This window comes from Atta colombica, unplaced genomic scaffold (assembly GCF_001594045.1).
Source record: "Atta colombica isolate Treedump-2 unplaced genomic scaffold, Acol1.0 scaffold55, whole genome shotgun sequence".
In the NCBI taxonomy this organism is placed as follows: Eukaryota; Metazoa; Arthropoda; class Insecta; order Hymenoptera; family Formicidae; genus Atta; species Atta colombica.
In genome coordinates this window covers 35,960-52,328 of record NW_017259545.1, presented here as the reverse complement: position 1 = coordinate 52,328, position 16,369 = coordinate 35,960, and the positions used below count along the sequence as shown (strand labels likewise).

The following is a 16,369-nucleotide window of genomic DNA, read 5'->3' as shown; positions in this document are numbered from 1 at the left end:
TATATATATATATATGTCTCATTTCATTACATATTCAAATTTATATTCCAAATTATTTATATTTCCAAATTTCGCAATAAATTAATTTTTATCAATCTTACACAATTTTTTCAATTTTCGAAAAGTTTGTGTACATTTTTAATAATATATTGAAAGAAATATAAAAAAATAAAATACATTGTGACGTTTTAATACATTATTTGTAAACATTTGTGACAAATATATGATAAAACTATTGAAAAAAAAACATATAAGCTTTTATTTATCAATTATTGATTCAAGTTAGATAAATTAATTTTTAATCATATGTATAATTTGTTTCTTCCTTTCTCTTTTTCATTTTAATTTTGTGTCATATTAATTTGTATTCCTTCATTTTCATTACATGAATACATATATGCATATGTATGTGTGTATATATAATTTTTGTTTCTCTGAAATAACGTCCACTAATCATACAGTACTATTCTTAATAAAAAACATGCATCGAAAACTCAACTATTTTGCAATTTTCACAATAGTTAACGAGATATTAATTTCTAAACATTGCAAATAAACAGATAAATCCGATGTATAAAACAATTTTAAGATATCTTTCACTGTTCTTTATAAAATATTTTGAAGATGTTTTTTAAGAACTCGAAAGATACTTTAAAGTTGTCTTACATATCGATTTTAGACATTTTGCTCGTTGGTTAAAAAAAAAAAAAAAAAAAAAAACGAAAATTGCAAAATGAGAACTCCAACTCAGCTTTTTATTAGGAATAGCACTGTAGGAGCGTTATTTCAGAAACATCCTCTGTGTGTGTGTGCACGCACGCACACACGCATACACACACATACAGAGTAATTATACAGTACACTTTTACATAAAATATAAAAGTAACAATAAAAACATTATAATTTCAATTATATGGAATTAAATTAACAAAATATTATATACAATAGAGTATTCTATAATACAAATACTGTACTAAAGAATATCATAAAATATAAATGAATTATATATAGAGATATTATATACAAAACAGAATACATGTCGATGCACATATACTCATAATTGTTTGAAATAATATAAAAATGTAGGAATAATTAATAATTTATTCAGAATTTATTACTAAATTGATTTGCAAAAGTACCATAAAATATGAAATGAAAGAAAACGGTACGAAAGCTCTTAAAGCTCCATTATTAAATTAACTTGGAAATAAAATGCTGCATTATACCAATAATCAAGTTTTATTCTTTCATTCCTTAATTGAGTAATTGTTAAGATCAAACGTAATACGTGTGGAATAAGTTAATTATTAATCGATAAAATTACTAAGAGAATAAAGAGAATAAGAATTTTGCAATGTACTTCTGCATTGTCATCATCCTTTAGATATCAATCAACTGGATTTTGAATCACTATCAATATAAATTCCTTGTCTGGTGCGACCATAATTTCATGCTTTTTGCTACGGATGCGCAGGAAAGTTAAATCATTGGTCGGATCTAGATCGCGTACAACAGAGCGGGCTTTATCTGATAATTGACTTATCAAACCTGCATACTGAACTGTCGTAGTGTTGTCTAATGTTGATTTTATTGGAATACCTGAAAATCAAAGTGCAAAATTCAATGAGAATTTCCTTACATTCACAAATAGATGGTTTCATATGTTTTTTAAATGTAAAATAAAATACCTTCTGCATTTACCACTATTGTTCCAACTACTCCCTTGTGAGATTGAATCCGTTTCATAGTTTCTTCGACTTCTTGCGCCTGAAAATGTACTCATTTCGTAAACAATTATCCAGTTGTGCGAAATTACGGAATTATGTATACGTATATACCATTTTGTAGAAGAATGAGAGAGAGATACACTTGTGAGATCTCTTGAAAAACGATGCAATCGCAATTTGTAAATTAAAACCAATTATTAGGCTTAGGATAATATGTGTGTCTACCGTGTTGCAGAATTTATCCTCTTTTCTCGTGGCTCCCTTTAAGAAAAAAAACGCCACTCTTTTATGCGCAATTAGGGGCTTCGCATAATAATAGGAACAGGGAATAGAGAACTGAGAGAATAAGAATTTCAACCTATCAGAAACTGTGTATTCCACAACATGATTTTTGATAGGTCGAAATCTTATTCTCTGTTCCCTGTTCCTTTTATTGTGCGGAGTCCCTTACACATAGTTAATACATATGTTTTATAAATATATTAAATGTACGTACGAGAAAAAATCTAGGAGAGAGAGAGAGAGAGAGAGAGAGAGAGAGAGAGAGAGAGAGGGAGAACATGAGAGCCTTTTTCCTGTAACCGCAAAATGCCTAGCGCGTTATCGCCCTCTGAAGAAGTGGATGTCAACTACACAACGATATCCATTCTACTTTTTTGCAGTGTACCCATCTGTGATGGAAATAAATCGTCAAAATCGTTTAAATCTTTATTAATATGAAAGATTTTAGTGTATTATTTCAACGATTTCAACAATTTATTTCAATCAGGAACACTGCAAAGGAGTGGATATTGTTGTGTAATTGACATCCACTTCTTCAGTGGACAAGACACAATAGCGCGTAAGTCATTGGCTGCGTTCAGCAGAGAAAGAAACTTTGCAACTGTTGTAACATTCTTTAATATGATTGGTCTAGCCTTAGTTCTTCATTGGATCTAAATGTACAAGCCAATTATATTCAAGAATTATATAATAGAGAATTATATAATAGTTGCATAATTGTTTTCTCTGCTGAATGCAGCCATTGTGGGGAATGTTTCCAACAAATTAAGACGCAATATGTACTTACAATAAATAAATAATACTTTTATTCTGCATATAATTTACAAACAGACTCGGCTTGGTAATTCTTAATTATATGTAAACAAAAAAATATCTACCGATCTTTTTTAACAGAAAAAAAATCTCTGTCTAAAATATACGGACAGAAAAACTATCTCTAATTTTTAATGCAGGATTACCAAATTTAAACTTCTAGTAAAACTAAAGACGCCACATCAGTCATACCAGAGATTTAATTGTTACTTTAAAGTCACTAGCTTAACAAAGTACCGCAAACTGTCGCCATTTTAGCTCCATGACGCGCGATTATTCAAAACTTTAGCCTCTTTTGCTGCGGTTGTTGCAATTTTCAATATAGCAACACAGTAAACCATTATTTTCGATAATAACAGAATCAGGTTCTTCTTCTTCTTCCAGATCCCTGTATGGATTTCCGATTTTTTAAGAATCAGGTTAAGACTTGCACTTCGACGTCATTTTGGCTCCAAATGCTAATTTAGTGAATTCTCATACTTTTTATTAATGTAATGACTTTATTGTTACTTTATTTTAAAGCGCCTCTATGTCCATTCGAGAGAAACATGACTCTGATCACAAATAATTTATATTTCTCCTTGTTTTCCAATTGTTTACAAATGCAGTTATTTTAATTATACATATATATATATATGTGTACACATTTATGTATGTAGTATTTTCGAGTGCGATGGATTTTAACCTAACCTAACCTAATCTAACCGAAGACGAATCGATTACATCACATGTTTTACTTTGATTTCTGGTTAAACGAGGTCATGATACTTTCGAGTCAAACATGGGTTAACTAAATTAATAAAATATCCACATTTTGTGGATATAGAAGTGTTTCAAAATAAAATAACAGATAAATCGCGGGCATGATCTCTCTGCTACAGATTGCTTAGGGAGCGTTTACATTGGCCGTAATCTGTAAAAATTGACCAATCATCTTCGAATTTTCTCTTCTTACCGTCGAATGCGAGGAATATTTGACTGTGGGTCAATGCGCAACTAACGCGATGCTACAAATGCTTTGAAGCGGTTTTTAATTGGTCAATAAAATGATTGTAAGATTCTTTCTTCTAATTCTATCAAATGCTTCAAAACATTTGTAGTGAGACTTTGACTACAGCCTGTGATTAGTATTAGTAATGTTTTCAAAGTATGTGTAGCGCTAACGTAAAATAATGATCTAAAAATTCGCCTACTTCGTACAATGTCCATTATACATAAATTTAAGATGTTCCACTAGAAAGATATATAGTATATTGATTATTAATATCTTTAAGAACTGCAATTAAACGAATATAAATTCAAAAATATATAATTTATTTATCAATAGTTATTAGCACTTTCGGATATAGGGTCTGAATCCAATCCAATTTGGTTAACTCATATTTGACTTGAAAGATCATGGCCTCGTTCAACCAGAAATCAAAGTAAAACACGTGATGTAATCGATTCGGGTTAGATTAGGTTAAAATCCATCGCATTCGAAAATACTACATATATGAATGTATAATTAAAATAACCGCATTCGTAAACAATTGGAGAACAAGGAGAAATATAAATTGTTTATGATCAGAATCATGTTTTTTCAGCTAAATGTTTCTCTCCAGTAATTAATATGATAGTTGAAAAAAGTTAGTCATGTGATAAATTCAAATGCACTTTCTGACGATGAGAACGCATTACGCACGGGATAGGATACAATAAGATTTGTAAGCATTTGTCAATACAGCCGAACAACAAAGTCCGTGCCAGCGTATTTCGGTAGGTTGAGATTATACTGCGATTCCAACTTCTCAGGCACAAATCGTCCACCCAGATAGTGGAATTTTCCGTCGAACTTCGACGCGCACATTTTTGGTGCCGTTAGAGATATCAACATTTGTGGCTTTATGCCACCAGCCTCAGGTGGGCCTCTCTCGACGTCCCAGCCCGATGGTATATCCACGCTGCAAATAGGCACGCTTGTGCTTTTCAACATGTCGATGATATGAACGAATGGCTCTCTCACTGGTGGTCTGAAGCTGAATCCCAGAAGAGCATCCACTACAATCACATATTTGTGCAAAAAAACTGTCGAGTCTGCAGTTGCTTCCTCTATGCGCTGATTTTCCAGTACAAGTATACCGTTCTCGACGCATTGATGTAACAGCCTTTGGTATAGCTCATTATTCGTCCTCTTTGGATAATAGATCTCTGGCGAATATCCAAAGAGCTTTAGGTGCCTCGCGCAAACTAGGCCGTCGCCACCGTTGTTGCCAGGCCCACAGCACACCAATACTCGGTTGGAGGAGACATCCTCCGAGTCCAACGACAACGGATAAGACCTCGCAATCGCAACGGCGCAGCTTTGCCCAGCTAGCTCCATTAACTGATCTACGCTAAATTTATACTTTTCGAACAGATCTTTGTCAACGTTAATAGCTTCCGATTGATTTAAATATTTGACCATTCTGTTGTATTTTCTTCTTGCAAGCAGAACAAATGATTTGTCGATCACAGACCTGCAGACTTTGATTCTCTTGATGCTTTGCGATTTCAGAATGCACGGTACGAATTGTAACATCTGTTGACAACAAAATCATTTATGAGTTTATCTTTGGATGCAACGTGAATTACTTACCTACTTGTCCGTCTTTTGCTTATCACTGCTTATTTCGCTGCCTATACAGCTATAGGTAGTAAGTTCGTGCTGTCAAGCGACACACAACAATAACAATATGTGGCATCATCTGGCGGAGTTCTTTTGAAATCTCGTTCGACTTACGACTTACGACTAGTCGACGATGTAAACGACGACAATGTTGAATGTAGGGTAAGTAGGTACTAGGTCGTTTTACTCATCGTTCGAAGGATGTAGCGTTTACATCGTATATATGTACATATATACGCATGCATATACGAGAAATTTATTAACTTTACAAGAATGTCTATGAATGATAATCGACTCTACGCGGTAAATGACATATGTAACAGAATGTCTAAGGAATTTGTGACCGTCGATGGCAATGTGAGGAAGATTCAGAAAGAGACTCTAACTCCTTACAAAGTGGCAACTGTTATTCTAATTAAAGAATACTGTAACGATACCACGAAAGGTATGCTTTTATTGTGCGACATTTCATTTGTGGCTACATAAATTCGTTACGCCATCTTCGTATTCCTTTGCATAAACTTAATCTTTGACAATTTCTAGTGATCATGGAGAGACGTAACTTTTGTTTAGCATCGTTAAAATTAATTCAGGTAACTATTTTACACATTAAGGAGAAAGAGAGAAGCATATTTTGGATTGCATGTAAGATGATTATTTTTTAGTCGGCAGATATGGAGTTGGATGCCCTGCTGAATATGTTATACGAGCCAGAGTATGCCTTACATCGGTTTGCGGATCGACTGGAAATAAATCTAGATGCTGTACATGAGAAAGGAATCGATCAGCTATTAGATTTATTTGATAATCTTCGCCGATTAATGGAATCCAAGGATCACGCGTTATCTTTACCAGCATTAAGTAGAAATTCTGTTCTTGGGTTGTACGTTCGTAGGATGCTCATTTTCTTTGAAAAATTGGCCTTCGATCAAGTGGTTGCTCTCTACAACGATATGGAGAAATATGTTGTGAAAAAAATCGATAGTCTGGAGAATTCTGACATTTCAATTTCCAAGCAAGAGGATTTTTTTGGTCCGGATAAGTAAGTTTTAGAATAGAACATTATATATAATGTAATGTTACAGGTATTTACAAGTAGAATATTTTGTCAATGTCGATGCTTTTTACAGTAAAGCAAAAACAATTTGGGGTGGAAGACAAGCAGAATTACTCGTGGCGCAACAAGCGCATGCTTTACAAACTGACGAGCATAAAGCACTGCCACCAGTGGAGTTGCGAGTTCTCGTACAAGATCTTCTAAAGTCTAATCCTTACAATGCGGATGCAGTGAGTATGCCTAATAGAATATATATGTGAATTATTAGATAAATGTGAAATAAATATTTTTTTGCAGTTCAACAGATTTGCCTTTATTCCAGCATTACCTCAGTTATCTAAATTGCATCCGCGTCAACGATTTTTGTGGAGCAGTAGACAGTCTCTATCACTGTTTTGATAGACTGGCACCTCTGGAGAACCGATCCACACCCGAGGATCGATCTCGTACCTTCCGTTACGCGGCACTCAATTTGGCTGTTTTACATGCCCAGTTTAACCATAAGTAATCTATTTTGTCTACTTATCTCAAACCTAAAGCTCTCTTAACTCTTTGTCTACCCTCTATTTAATCTATTTAACAGTCGAAATTCAGCTAGTAGTAGTTTATATGTATGTATGTACGTATGTACATATTTACATACATATTTACATACAGCGTTACAAATTTGTTTCAACCAAGTAATTCTCGTGGCTTTCTTGGAAAGGGAAGTAGCACAGTATGCTTTGAAAGAAGCTATTAAATTAGCTCAGGAAGCTGGAGACAACGTGTGTTTGCAACTTGCGCATTCCTGGATGTCCTACTTAATCAGTAAAGAGAACAAAAAGTAAGTAGTTAATATAATGAGAGATTCTTCATTTCTTCGTCACAGATATATTACAGTAAAAATCTAATCTTTTTGACATAATTTAAAATATGTATAATCTAAAATTACATTCTTAAACCGATCGATAAAAAAATCTTGATATACATATAAGAGTTACGTTGTGATCAAGATGTTGTATAAGTTTTCTTTTATTTAAGTAAGTTGACTTTTTGTTATTATTTTATTATGCATACATATATATTTGCGTTATTCCTTTCTACTTAGAGGATCTCTGATAGAACGCTCGGTTGGCAAAGCAAGTCTACTCGGAATTACACATACGACAGGCTTAAGTCTCATTTCACACGCGCATAGTTATGCTTTAGAAGCCAAGAACCCTCCTCAAGTATTCGAGGTAAGTAAAGAGTAATTACTCAATTTGACACATTGTACAAATTTATATTAAAATTTACAATTTATATTCCAATATATAATATATAGATATTGATGAAATCGGACATGCTAAACTGCCAGCATTCAATGTCCGACTTGATGTCTGTCACTTTTGCGGAGAAATCGGCGTTGTGGGCGTACTATGGCAAAATGGAAATGGCCTCCCTTTGCGGCCAGTTACTACTTCTTCACAATACAGGTGATAAGAAGCAGCACATGTTCAATGGACCATCTACGTGCCAGGCGATCGTCACTGTCGCCAATATGTTGATCGAGTTTGGTGAATACGCTCTCGCTGACATTGTACTGGCACATGCCAAGGAAAGATTTCCCAACAGTCCTTGTAACAAGGTGTGTTATTTCATAAATGAAATGTGAAAATTATTCAAATAAAATCTTTTCTCCACGAAAAATTTCTGAAGAGTATTTGAAAAGGAAAAATTTTCCTTTTTCTTTCTTTTTTTTTCTTTGATTTTCTATTCATAATTCAGTTTATTGCTTCGTAGATCTGGATGTTAAGTGAACAATTGCATATATTGACGCAACTGCTGCGACAAGAGAAATGGGGCGAGGCAGAAGCAGTAGCTAGGAATATCTCCAGCTTGGATCAGCTGGAATCCAAACTCAGGTACAAAGAGTTTCTTTTGCGCACGAGTGCACATATGCGCACGAGTGCCAAAGAAAAATATATGATTTTTCTTATATTTGTGTGAAAATGTGCATTCCTGCAATCTAAATCTGAAATTTCTAGGTTGGTAGAAGTTTGTCTGGCAAAAGGCGATTTTCCGAAAGGACTAGAACACATTGGCGCTATCGAGGAGCATCCACACGTGACTCCGCCATACGTGATACGTGCCGCGCTTCTTTCTAGTCAGATAACATGTGTCTCCTCCTTGCCAGACAATGGGACAGCAATCGCTACTAATTGCATAATGCGTCTTTGTTCAGCCTTGGAATTGGCTGCACAGAATCATTTGTCATATTATAAGGCGCTTGTCAAGATGCACCTTGCCAATATACAAGTGAGTTCTAGTTCTCTTTATGAAAAAATATATGAATGTGTATAATTCAATCGATAAATATATCCCCAATTGTATGTATTAATCCAGTTGTTAATGGGTCTGCCTGTGTTGGCTTTGAACTCGGTGAAGGACGCTATCCCCACAGTCTTGGGTCACGGTGGCTGTTACGATCAAGGCAGGGCATTCATGTTATATGGCAAATGTCTGATAGCTTCAGCGCCAGAAAAACCTTTTGAGGCTCGGAAAGAGATAATTCTCGGCGGAATAAAATCTCTATCAAAGGCACAGGAGCTCTTTACAAAAGTTAATGCCATCGCCAAAATCAAGAGTATCGTGCATCTGCAAGCAGTTTTTTATAACGAGATTAACCTTCTGCCTGAACGAAATCAATGCGCTTTCGAATTTCGCCAAATGGATGAACAATATCTAATGACTCCTACTGATTTATTTTTGTATTAAAATTGTAGTAAAAGTATGGTAATTTTGTATAATGTATACGTTGTATACGTGGAAAAGAAACAATTTTTTGCATAAATTTAGATTAATTTGCTTGCTCCTACAGCACAAAAGTTGCAGCAACAATACATGTTGCAGCAATATTGCAGTGTTATTACAGCGATATTGCTGCAAATTCTGTGCTGTATAGGTAGGTACTAATAAAATATGTTTTATATTAATCTTTTAATGCAAAAGAGTAGAATTTGACAAATTATCTTGCACATATTTATTAAATTAATTATTAATTTGAGTTACTTCAAATGCAGTGAATTCGATTGCATTCAGTCGGTGTACATTAAAATTGTGTATAGATTAATGTAAAAACCTAAGATATGTGTGATTAAATATATTATATTATAAATGCAGAAACAAATCTTTAATACACTTTATTGTATGCTATTGGAAATTACAAAATGTATTTGGTACAATTTATTAATTAAATGAAAATCAATCAATAGGATTAAGCATACATTAGTGAAAACTGAAAAGCTATATTACCATGTGGTCAAAGTGATTCTTCGTATCTAATATTTTTTACAATTTTTACAATTTATACAAGTTCAAGATGATTATGCACCCATTATTATTCATCAGTTTTGAAACACTACTGTACTAAATCGAAGCTGCAGGACTAGTACAATATGTACATACAATATATTCACACAAATAAAATTAAAAAGTAATTTAATATTATTGCTGCAAATATGCATCTTATGTATAATATGCTGTTAATGAGCTTCAACAAATAATTGGTGCACAGTGCTTGAACTGGAAATTGTATAAATTCACAAGAAATATTATTGGGCACAAAGAACAAAAGAACAGTTTTGACTGAATTTTATAATTCAAAATATTTTTATTTTATTTTAATTTGAATTAAATCAGTGATGATACGCTCGCTGGACGACTACTAATGTGTCTAACCAAATTCGTTTAATTAATTAGAGTCATGTAGACGAGATTTCGCGAACACCCGACACACGCGTGCTGCGTTAAACGAGAATGTTACGTTATCGAATATGGATCGCGCAAAAACATTGCTGATTGTTGATTGCGATGCACGTAACAAAGGAATACATTGGAAAGTGGAAATACTGGAATCTGTAATAGTTATGTATGGAATACATACGAGTGTGAACGTATGTGCTATGAGAGTCGAAAGACTCGAAGGAAGTAGACGCGCCGATGCGATGTGACATATGTACATACATATGTAGTACGTACTTGGTGGCGCGGTGCGACGTAATGTGGCGTAATCAGTCGTAATCAGGCGTAATGTGGCATAGTGACACGCACCAATGCACGGCACGGCGCAAAACAAGGACGGATTGAACAGCTGATCCTCGCCGCGCTGTCGTGATCTAAGGGTCTATCGGCCGCGAGTTTCACGAGACCACGATATCGTCATTTGTCCCTCCTCAATTGACGATTGCCATCAATTACTGTCGGCGTCGACGGTGATTGAGTTCGAATAGACGAGTACGCGAAAAGAGACAGCGCGCATCTCTGTCATCTCCGAATTCTCATTCCTCCCCCGAGAGCTGTGCTTGTCTCGGCGGCCGCCGCGTGAATTAGCCCCTTCCCGCGCGACCCGCGATTACTCCCCGCCGCGACATTCACTCCTTGGCTTGGACCGGAGAGACTGAAGAGCAGGGAGAGCGGAGGGTCAGCCGAGGGCTCAGTGATCAGTCACCTTAAGTCACCTATCGTCTGGTCCGATAAGAGGTTCGCCCCCGAGTCCGGGGACATTATTGGGACATTATTATGGCCAGTCCGGTGGTTGGCACCGGATATAACTTCAAAGTGGTTTTGCTCGGCGAAGGATGTGTCGGCAAGACCTCAGTTGCTCTACGATATGTCGAGGACAAGTTCAACGACAAGCATATTACCACGCTACAGGTGAATCCTCCCTTCCATGAAACTTGCTTTTCCAGCCTCTTCTTCTCTTTTTAATCCTACTCGAATTTCTACATATTACTCGAATTTCTACTATATGTACCTACTTTTGAAAAGGAGCTCTCGAAATTTGTTTCGCAGCATACGCGAGTCTCCCGGCAGATTTTTTTTCTTATTCGAATTCTGCAAATTGCATAGAGAGAAAGCAAGTTATCGTATATACTAATTAATAATAAGAGAATTAGAAAAGTATTGTAATTTCCGGCGTATACAATACTGCGATTGGGATTTGAGGAAGCCAATCTCTTCCTTAACCTAACTCTTCCCTAACCTCTTCGACTCCAAGCGCTCGCGGAAAAGCATCTCGATGCGTTTGCTTCGTATATGTTTCAGGCGTCGTTCCTGAATAAGAAATTGAATATCAATGGAAAAAGAGTCAACTTGGCGATATGGGACACCGCCGGGCAAGAAAAGTTTCACGCATTAGGACCAATTTATTACAGAATGTCCAATGGTGCCATTCTCGTGTACGACATTACGGATGAGGATACCTTCCAAAAGGTATAAATATCTATCTATATACAAATATCTATCGTGCAAAGTATTTTTGTATCAATGATATAATGAAATTGAACAACTTTTTGTGCATGTTGTCAGGTAAAAAACTGGGTAAAGGAGCTTAAGAAGATGTTAGGTAGTGAAATTTGCTTAGTGATAGCAGGTAATAAAGTGGACTTGGAGAAGGATAGGAACGTTGCCACAGAGGAAGCTGAAGAGTAAGTTTGATGAATCTCCTCTTTTACATGATATTATTATCAAGTGAACATAGCACATGACCACCAATGAATCTTCTTTCCTTAGGTATGCCAAACAGGTGGGAGCTATGCATTTTCATACATCAGCCAAGTTAAACCAGAACATTGAAGAGATGTTTCTAGACTTGACGCAACGCATGATGCAACGTGCAGATGAGGCTGAGCAAAAATCCACGCTCACAAGGACCAATAGTACGCGTCGCAATGTCGTGATGGTCGAGGATGAAGCAGAACAAACTCAACCGAATAGAAGTTCCTGCTGTGGTGGTGGTGGTGGTGGTAGTAGTGGTGGTAGTGGTGGCAGTGGCAGTGGCGGTGGAGGCGATAACGGCAGCTTTTCGTAGACCTTTAAAATCAATTTATGTTCAATTTCAGATACAAGGTCTAATTTCGGTAATTTACTAACTATGTACAGGATGGCGCATTTCAGATGTGACAAATTACTATTTGTAAGTGATAGTTTGTCATATTATAAATGCTTCATCTTATATATACACAAGGACAAGAGTGTTACGTATGAGTGTGCACATGTATGTCTATATACATATATGTATTTTTAGCTGCGGTAATTCTTGGATAGCAAAGATACTTGTATACTTGTGTGTGTATGTATATACATATACATATATATGTATGTGTGTGTGTATGTGTATATATATATATATTATATGTGTGTGTGTGTGTGTGTGTGTATGTATGTATAGGTACAAGTTACACATAAATTTTTCTGAGGCAGATTCCATATTATACCATTTTGTTGAAGACAGAGATGAGTTGTTAAAATTTTTGGTAAAGACTTTAGATTTGTACACATATGGCTACAGCCTTTCATTGTCATTTGCGAACATCATGAGATAAGTCTTATTTTTTCCAGACAGATTTGTCTCATCATCGATCAGATCTGTCTTTTCAAATAATTTCTCATTCAAAGCAGTGAAACAATGTATAATCATGAAACAATGTATAAGCAATGTCACTTCTTTCCAATGAATCGTCATTTCAGATGCTACTTTTTTTTCATAAATATATACGATTGCACGAGTACAGTGTGTTTCTATTCTACTTAAATCACGCGTTTATAATAAAGACAAAACAATGTTTGAAATATTATATTAATCTAGCTGTTTCGAGTTTCTCAATCCTAGTGTAGTTGCAAAAATTTTGTAAAAGGCAAAAAGGTAAATGCTTCGTCCGAATCATCCCGTTTTTTCAATGCCGTCAATCTTTCGATTTAAGTATATGTAATCTTTGCAATCCATAAATTGCTACAAGCTGATTAACTAAAAATTAGCTAATCATTAGACAGCGCGGTCTTGTCGCGAGACGAGGGCATTTTCAAGGGAGAATAGAAGAAGACTTGCGGCTTTTATCCAAAATGATAGTTTGGATTATTGTACATATTAAGTGCCGATAATTTTATTGTATTGATTTGGATCGTATATTAAGTAACACGCAATATGTTTATTCATCTCAAGTTATATAAATTAGTGATACAAGAGAGTTGTTATTTAAATTATTGTTACTGTAAGTTATTTTATGAACATAAAATGGTAACTCTTGTAATAACGTTACAGAGAAACACTTCATTTAACATTTATCCATCTCAATCCTATCGTTACGAAAGTTAAGTTTTGCTTATGAATTATACACAAAACTGAACCTACAAATAAACACGCTTTATTACACGTTCTATTAACAACGAGGAATGTAATCGAGTCACATCAGTTCTATATAGGTCTGGGTTAGTCTTTTTTTTTTATGATAGAGAGCGGATTGAGACTGCCAAGCTCATACTTTATCCCAGTTACCTATAATGGCAGGACTATTTGAGGGGATATACAAATCTATGATTTACTATGCGAAAAATTGCCAAGTCTCGTATTCTTACACTTAGACGACGGACAAATTTACCAAGTCTCTATAGATAATACAACACTTAGCATTTAATACATGTTAAATTTTTCCCTTTTTTTTTATTAATTCTCTTTCTCTTTTTATTTTCTTTTAGTTCTCGTTATAACATCAAAACTAATAACAAGATGATTGTTTTGAGATCATAATTAAAAAACTATTATGAAATCACTAGAATTTACTTGCGCGCGCGCACAAATCTTCCTAATTACATCTATCTCGTCTCTTTCGAGTTTACTTAAATACAGTATCACATATACTATATTCGTTAGACCACAATTATTATTAAATCATTTTGTAATATATACAAACTCTCTACTTTACAAGAAATGCAAAGGATGCCAAATATTAAAACGATTGCATTTGTTGCAATTTTCCTATTGTAGATTTAAAATGTATATCAAAACATTTTACGAAAATTTCGTTTCTACAAGACTTTTAATTAACATGATTAATTAACATGATTACAACACAATGCGATCGACAACCGAACAACTTTAACAATTTCGAGTTTAATGAAAAGAAATAATAAAAGACGATATTATTATGCAAATATGAATCCATTAAAACGAAAATTATAATCTATTTGATAACAATTATTAATTTAATTTAAAGTTTTTAATTGAACAAAGAAAATAATAAGAAAAATAACTAAAATCTTAAAAATTATATATGAAATGCGTGTGATTTATGTATGCTAAAAGAAATTAATTCGTTGTTTGAAAGTTTTAATAATATTAAGTGATTTTTTAAATCTAAATAAAAATCGGGATAAATCACGGTTTATTTCTCGATATTCCAACCCCGAGGCACCCCGCTCGATATTTTTTTTTTCATCCTCGAATATATTATTATATTTGCTTAAGCGTTATTAAATAGATAAACATTATTTCTAGATAATCTTACATATTATATTCACTGTGTGACGTTCTCATGTATCTTTGGTATTTGGTCATAATTTTTCTCTAAATATACAGATGTGTTCTCTTGGAGCTGGTGTTCCAATATCGCACAGCTGGCATCAAATTCGAACGTTTTATTCTTTCGTCCGAAAATTATTATACCTATTCGTATTAAAAAATCTTGTGCAAAATCACAATTGTGTAAATGAACAATTGAGTGTTTCCTTCTATCCTCCTCTCTTTCTCTATCACGTAGAATATAAAAATATTTCAGCAAATGAAAATGTGGACGTGTAGTTAGTTGAATTACAATTAGGCCTTCGGTGCTGTCGCTTTTAAATAATAAATATTTTATCTTGATAGGTGAATAAAAAGTCTATAAATTGATTGATGGGTCCTATCGCAGAGAGGGACATTCCACGCGCTGGCGGTGCTCTAACTAGATTCGGTCCAAATACGACCGCGAGATTACTAGAAGTCATCTTGTTCAAGTCGCATCGGTCCATTACCTATCAATAGCAAGAAAGATACAGATGAATGTAAAGATCCATTTTTCATTGTAGGAAATCGGGACTGCGAATATTGGTTACGTACCCTCGATAAAAATTGTACGACATATTTAAGAACTTGATAGTTGTCTTCAGGGAGTTTCTCCAATATTAATATCTTAACTTTACGCGGACGTTCGTCTTTTGATAATACTACAGTAAAAAAAAAAAGAAAAAAGTTTAAAGAAATACATTATGTCGCTTGGAAAAACAAGAAAAGGAAGGAATATTATATATACATATATATGTATACATACTCACTTTGGAATTGCGTGATTTCGTCATACAATTCGTAAGTCATAAGAGGTTCGTCTAGCTCACGGAGAAAAGTCTTAAGTAAAACCGCGGCGATATGCGGGTCTCCTTGGAAATCAATGGGTAAACCTTGATTACAGCGATTCTGAAGTTCCTTGATTACCGCTACGTTAGCCGATCTTCTGAATATCCCTTCTGTCTCTAGAGCTGAAACAATGATAAAACAATTGTCAATTGGAATATAACAAGATGAAACTGATTATTTTTGTTGAAATATCGTACCGTCAGGTGTATCGAGAAATTCTACACACTGTCTTAGAATCGGTGGTATCGAATCGCCATTATTATTTTCTTTTATGAATTGCAAACTAGCACCGAACTGAGTCGTGCCAACTGGTGTGACTACCGCGCTTTGTGGTGGACTCGCCGGCAAATTTTTCTTATTTTTCATCATCAGCTGTTCATTGTGTCTGAAAAAACCATCTCATGTGAACTACATCTACGTGCAATTTGATTTGACAAGATTTTATTCTTCTAAAATACTATTTTGCATAATAGCATAACTAAATTGCATACTCTATCACTTGAGGTGGTATAATTAGTTGATCCAGGTTAACGTATTGTGCTAATTCTTCTAGATAATTAACATACATCATTTTCCGTCCGAATTTTACACTGTAAAGATTAATATAACAAATTATGCAATATATATTAATATACATATATATATATATATTT

At 34.5% G+C, this 16,369-nt stretch overlaps 5 protein-coding genes across 9 annotated transcripts in view; 2 read left to right on the top strand and 3 right to left on the bottom strand.

Annotated features, from left to right (window-relative positions):
• Positions 1 to 1,219: 1,219 nt before the first annotated feature.
• Positions 1,220 to 2,059, bottom strand: LOC108691925 (dynein light chain roadblock-type 2). Its single transcript, XM_018199888.1, has 3 exons — positions 1,839 to 2,059; positions 1,689 to 1,767; positions 1,220 to 1,599 (listed from the first exon to the last, which is right to left on the bottom strand). The coding sequence occupies exons 1-3, from the start codon at positions 1,839 to 1,841 to the stop codon at positions 1,388 to 1,390; spliced, it is 294 nt and encodes a 97-aa protein (XP_018055377.1). The 5' UTR covers positions 1,842 to 2,059; the 3' UTR covers positions 1,220 to 1,387.
• Positions 2,060 to 4,115: 2,056 nt separating this feature from the next.
• LOC108691928 (NAD(P)H-hydrate epimerase) lies at positions 4,116 to 5,528 on the bottom strand. 3 transcript variants are annotated; one of them, XM_018199893.1, is made up of 3 exons: positions 5,440 to 5,528; positions 4,944 to 5,382; positions 4,116 to 4,862 (listed from the first exon to the last, which is right to left on the bottom strand). In XM_018199893.1, the coding sequence occupies exons 2-3, from the start codon at positions 5,380 to 5,382 to the stop codon at positions 4,540 to 4,542; spliced, it is 762 nt and encodes a 253-aa protein (XP_018055382.1). In that variant the 5' UTR covers positions 5,440 to 5,528; the 3' UTR covers positions 4,116 to 4,539. The 3 variants fall into 3 exon arrangements, with proteins under 3 accessions (XP_018055382.1, XP_018055380.1, XP_018055381.1); XM_018199891.1 differs by having other exon boundaries at positions 4,116 to 5,382; XM_018199892.1 differs by having other exon boundaries at positions 4,116 to 5,382; positions 5,444 to 5,528.
• Positions 5,529 to 5,588: 60 nt separating this feature from the next.
• LOC108692014 (anaphase-promoting complex subunit 5) lies at positions 5,589 to 9,265 on the top strand. 2 transcript variants are annotated; one of them, XM_018200093.1, is made up of 11 exons: positions 5,589 to 5,914; positions 6,013 to 6,062; positions 6,135 to 6,511; positions 6,600 to 6,756; positions 6,849 to 7,030; positions 7,233 to 7,352; positions 7,617 to 7,746; positions 7,833 to 8,135; positions 8,291 to 8,412; positions 8,536 to 8,806; positions 8,894 to 9,265. In XM_018200093.1, exons 1-11 carry the CDS (start codon positions 5,743 to 5,745, stop codon positions 9,263 to 9,265), a joined length of 2,256 nt encoding a protein of 751 aa, XP_018055582.1. In that variant the 5' UTR covers positions 5,589 to 5,742. The 2 variants fall into 2 exon arrangements, with proteins under 2 accessions (XP_018055582.1, XP_018055581.1); XM_018200092.1 differs by having other exon boundaries at positions 7,110 to 7,352.
• A 1,269-nt stretch (positions 9,266 to 10,534) lies between these two features.
• Positions 10,535 to 12,662, top strand: LOC108692015 (ras-related protein Rab-21). The gene is made up of 4 exons (XM_018200094.1): positions 10,535 to 11,203; positions 11,594 to 11,761; positions 11,858 to 11,976; positions 12,062 to 12,662. The coding sequence occupies exons 1-4, from the start codon at positions 11,069 to 11,071 to the stop codon at positions 12,357 to 12,359; spliced, it is 720 nt and encodes a 239-aa protein (XP_018055583.1). The 5' UTR covers positions 10,535 to 11,068; the 3' UTR covers positions 12,360 to 12,662.
• Positions 12,663 to 14,467: 1,805 nt separating this feature from the next.
• LOC108691988 (rho GTPase-activating protein 1-like) overlaps positions 14,468 to 16,369 on the bottom strand; it is a 4,331-nt gene continuing 2,429 nt past the window's right edge. For both annotated transcript variants that reach the window (XM_018200052.1, XM_018200053.1), the window contains 5 exons: positions 16,208 to 16,306; positions 15,914 to 16,101; positions 15,638 to 15,838; positions 15,423 to 15,529; positions 14,468 to 15,337 (listed from right to left, as the gene is read on the bottom strand). In XM_018200052.1, coding sequence (XP_018055541.1) covers positions 15,164 to 15,337; positions 15,423 to 15,529; positions 15,638 to 15,838; positions 15,914 to 16,101; positions 16,208 to 16,306 — 769 coding nt within the window. In that variant the 3' untranslated portion in view covers positions 14,468 to 15,163. The remainder of the gene's footprint in view (positions 15,338 to 15,422; positions 15,530 to 15,637; positions 15,839 to 15,913; positions 16,102 to 16,207; positions 16,307 to 16,369) is intronic.